The sequence below is a fragment of the Impatiens glandulifera genome, chromosome 4 (assembly GCF_907164915.1).
Source record: "Impatiens glandulifera chromosome 4, dImpGla2.1, whole genome shotgun sequence".
In the NCBI taxonomy this organism is placed as follows: domain Eukaryota; kingdom Viridiplantae; phylum Streptophyta; class Magnoliopsida; order Ericales; family Balsaminaceae; genus Impatiens; species Impatiens glandulifera.
In genome coordinates this window covers 45,940,911-45,945,847 of record NC_061865.1, presented here as the reverse complement: position 1 = coordinate 45,945,847, position 4,937 = coordinate 45,940,911, and the positions used below count along the sequence as shown (strand labels likewise).

At 35.6% G+C, this 4,937-nt stretch overlaps 1 protein-coding gene across 1 annotated transcript; it reads left to right on the top strand.

Moving 5' to 3' along the window:
- Positions 1–351, top strand: LOC124935227 (RING-H2 finger protein ATL66-like). Its single transcript, XM_047475674.1, has one exon. The coding sequence runs from the start codon at positions 1–3 to the stop codon at positions 349–351; it is 351 nt and encodes a 116-aa protein (XP_047331630.1).
- The last annotated feature ends 4,586 nt before the right edge of the window (positions 352–4,937 follow it).

Here is a 4,937-nt window from a genome sequence, read left to right as displayed (position 1 = left end):
ATGGAAACTACTCGGATTAACATATCTACGTTCTCTTTCGACGATTGCTTTGATCTCGATATGGCACTTACAATGCCGGAGTTGAACTCCGACGAAGACGACGGAGTTGCTGAGAATTCCAGGGCTGATGAGGAGGAGAGAGATCTCTTAGTGTCGGAAATGGCGATGGTTTGCGACCCTGTCGGTGAATGTGCGGTTTGTATGGAAGGATTTCAGACCGACGTTGGATCGATGGCTAAACGGACACGATGTGGCCACGTGTATCATGCTCACTGTATTACCAAGTGGCTATCCACACGTCAATCATGCCCCCTTTGTAGATCTCAGATTACTGGACACCGGGAAAGTTAGAATTTTAATATTTTTAATATTGTATTAAATTCTTCCACCTTAATAATAAAGGTAGATGGGAGATTATATTTATATATTTTTTATAAGTTTATTTTTCATAATTGACTTTTATTATATGCAATTAAGGATGATAGTTTTAGGATTTGATTTTATTAAAGTGGGTGATATTAAGTCGAGATTGGGTTTCTATCATAATTTTAGCGAATAAAAAAAATGGAAACAAATAAGGCATTTAGATTGGATAATCAGAAACAATTAACAATAATATAAATTCAAACAATGAAACATTGAATTACATATCAAATACATTAATTCTAAAATTAATTATGACGAGAAGACAGGAAGAAGTTAAAAAAAAAAGTTATTAAGGGAGGATAACGATGAACAACTCAATAAAACAGAAAGGGATGCGCTTGAAAACTTCAGGAAACTGAGTCTGCTTAAAGAGAATTTTATTAGACAGAAATCAAGACAGAGTTGGCTCTCATTGGGTGACAAAAACACAGTTTTTTTCTACAAAAAATGCAAGGCTAGAAACATGAGAAACAATGTATACAGATTGAAGAATGATGATGGTGAATATGTTTAGGGTCAAAAAGGTGTACAAGATTTGACTATCGATTTCTATAAGCAACTTATGAGTACAAGAAAGCAACATCAAAGTCACATGAATACCTTGTATCATATTATTGATAGGAAAGTTTCTGCAGAAGATAGTCGCGAGTTGATAAGGGTGGTCACGAGGGTTGAGGTTAAAGAAGCTCTATTTAGTATTGATGGGAATAAAAGCTCGGGTCTTGATGGGTTTAATGCACAGTTCTTCAAAGAAAATTGGTCGGTTGTGGGTAAAGACGTTACTGATGGGGTTCTGGAGTTTTTTAAGAATAGGAAGATGTTAAAGTAATGGAATACAGCAGTCCTAACATTGATTTCCAAAACTGCGGTACCCAAGAAAGTACAAAATTTCAGACCAATTTCCTGCTGCAATGTGATTTATAAAATAATTTCAAAAATCATTTCTAGTCGATTTAAAAATGTCATAGGAAAAATTATAAATCTTAACCAATCTGCATTCATCCCCGGTAGGACAATCTCTCATAATATTCTTCTCATGCAGAGCCTTTTAAAAGGCTACAGGAAAAAGAAAATATCCCCGAGAGTGGCTTTCAAATAGATATCAAGAAAGATTTTGACTCTGTTAGATGGGAAGCCATTCGGGACTTTCTAGTTGTATATGCTTTTCCTATGATTTTTATTGATTGGATTATGCAGTGCGTTTCATCATCCTGCTTTGTTGTTAGCGTCAATAGAGTCCACAGAGGCTATTTCAAGGGTGAAAACGGAGTAAGGCAATGAGACCCCCTCTCTTCTTACCTTTTCGTAGCTATCACGGCGATCTTTGAGAGCATTTTCGCGATGTTCCTTAAAGAATCGTCCATACATCTTTCACCCATTCTGTGAGGCTGATGAGGTAACCCATTTATACTTTGCTGACGATTTGTTCATTCTAGCGTACGCAGACATTGATTCCATTAAAACTATTAGGGTTGCACTAACGTTCTTTTCTAAGGTTACATATTTAACTATTAATGAAAGCAAAAGTGTGACATTATATGGAGGTGTGAAGGACGAAATAAAGCAGGACATCTTCAACATCATGGGTATCAAGGAAGATAGTTTCCCGTAAGATACTTAGGAATTTCGTTAACCGCGAAACAGATCGAGATCTCACACTACAAGCCACTGATTGAAAAGGTAAAAAACACGATATATGGCTGGGCAGCGAAAAAACTTTCTTATGTAGGGAGAATCGAACTTATCAAAACCGTGGTCATGAGCATAATTGTCTATTGGGCGCAGCAGATGGTCATTCTGAAGAAGGTAATAAAGGAGCTCGACACACTGGTGAGGAACTTTATCTGGGGCATTAGCGGAAGAGGAGGAAAAAAGTTAAATGGACCGCTCTTTGCAAACCGAAGGACGAGGAAGGCATCGGCTTGAAGAACTATATCGAGTGGAATAAGGCTCTCACCTTCAAGCATCTATGGGCTTTGGAGCGCAATCAAGAGTCACTATGGATCAAATGGGTGCATACGAGATTTATGAAATACGAAACCAGCATCTAGACCTGCAAAATTTATGAAGGTATGAGATGGTCTCTAAAAAAGATTCTTAAACTAAGAAGCAATATTGTAGATCTTTATGACATTCGGCTAGGGTACGGGAAAGACACTCTATTCTGGCACGACCCCTGATTCAAAAACCAACCTATCATCCATAAGGAGGAGTTTCAAAATACCCGCATTAGAAGGGACTGCACATAAGCGAAAATCAAAGACATTAAAGACGGGAATTGGGACTCACTCATCAGAAGAAATCTAGAAGGACAAAGGATACTTTATCATATAAGTAACATACAACTACACGACAGACCGGATATTAATGAATGGAAAGATGAGGACAATGGGAAGCTGGTATCGAAGAAAATATGGGAGGTAACCCGGGAAAAAGCGCAGAAAGTAGAATGGGCTCCTCTTGTATGGTCAACGAAGATTATCCCTAGACACCAATTCATCTTATGACTCACCTTCTGGGAAAGACTCGGCACTCGTGATCGTATTAGCAAGTATATGAGCATCCCGGACGCGATCTCTCTTCTATGTAGAGGAAATTAAGAAACCATAGATCACTTATTTAGGAGCTGTTGTATTGCTTCGGAGCTTTGGAACAGATTCTATAAAAGCCTGGAGCTGATCAGTTTCCCGAGCGAATGGAATGAAATCAAAGATGCAGCACTACTCAAAGTCAAGGGAAATAGATTTGCAACAAGCGTGTTCAAGTGCGGCTTTGGAGCAGTGGTGTATAACATTTAGCAAGAACGAAATGCAAAGGTATATGACAGAACCCGTAGGAGCGTTGAAGATTTATGAAAAGATATTGTATTGGATTGCAGCGCCCTCGCAGAAACGTGGAGAAGAATTCCAAGAACATAGAAGAACTTGAATATCTTTAAGAATTGGAATTTACCGTTTTTTAAACTCACTATAATTGAAAGCATTGTAATTAGATAATTCATTTACGTTTTTAGCTGTTTAGCTTTTATTCAGAATGTTACGACTTCAAAATCATTCTAGGCCTGTCTAGAATGATCTCTTAAACTCGTGGTTTTTTTCCCATTTTTGGGAATTTTTAATGAAATGACGCTAAGTCGTTTTTCCCCAAAAAAAATTAATTATGACAAAATAATTATGAGAAGGAACACTTAAATGAAAGTTATGATTGTCTAGTCTTGGAATTGTGTCATTTAATATATTTAATATACACATAATAATACTTAAATTTACATTTCTTTACAATGACAAGGTCGAGATATGAGAGGATAAATGAAAAATCCCATTTTGAATGTCTATTTAGAAAGATCTGTAGGTCTTTTCGTCTTCCTACTCTCCCACTACAAAAAAATAATAATTTTGCGACGTTGATAAGTGATAAAAACAAAGGTAAAATATTAGTGATGAAATTTACCGCTTATTTCATGACAAATATTATAATTCATCAAAAAATACATTTATGATGGAAAATATTGTTACAAAATATTTTGCCAATAATTTATTATTTATAAATTTATTGAAATCAATTAGGTGTAAATTACGTGAAAACCTTCACTCGTTGTCATTAACATCCAGCGACACTCTAGCTATTCAAACGTCATTTGTTGTCATCATAATCTCATTCACTCGGCAACATCCTCTCCATTCTCATAGTTGTCCAAGGCTCTTCCTCTTAGGTGACTAATTATTCCATCCAAGCTCTTCCCAAGTCGATTTGATAGAAAATATTGTTACAAAATATTTTGATAATAATTTATTATTTATAAATTTATTGAAATCGATTAGGTGTAAATTACTTGGAAACCTTCACTCGTTGTCATTAACATCCAGCGACACTCTGACTATTCAAACGTCACTCGTTGTCATCAACATCTCATCCACTCAGCAACATCCTCTCCATTCTCATAGTTGTCCAAGGCTCTTCCTCTTAGGTGACTAACATTTCCATCTAAGCTCTTCCCAAGTCGATTTGAGGAAGTATGTGGAAAGTTGGGCAATCTCAACATATATTACCCAACTTGAGGGGGAGTGTAAAATTATCTCTCAATCTTCCTTGGAAGAAAATACCAAAAGTCAGCAGTAAATCAATTAGTCTAATTGATTTGCTAATTGACTGAGAATGAAATATTTATTAGTAGCAAATCAATTAGACTAATTGATTTGCTAATTGATTGAGGATCTGCTGCTGATTGATAAATCAATTACAATTCATATGATTTTATTTGATTCACAATTTAAATTTAAATCATTTCATTTCCTACAAATATAATTTTCACTATTTAAACACTAGACTTCTTATGTACTATATAACAAGCAATAAAATTCTTTACATATTTTCTCTCTCAAAATTTCTACAAGGAGGAATACAAGAACATAGTTAATTGGTATGTGGAAATAATGAGGGAGCTTATAAAGTGTCCAAAAACCAAGACCTACACTATCAGAAGTAAATCCAACTGGAAAGTTAATAAAGTC

Excerpts from the sequence above, each read along its gene's own strand:
- LOC124935227 (XM_047475674.1), top strand. The coding sequence starts at position 1 with ATGGAAACTACTCGGATTAACATATCTACGTTCTCTTTCGACGATTGC.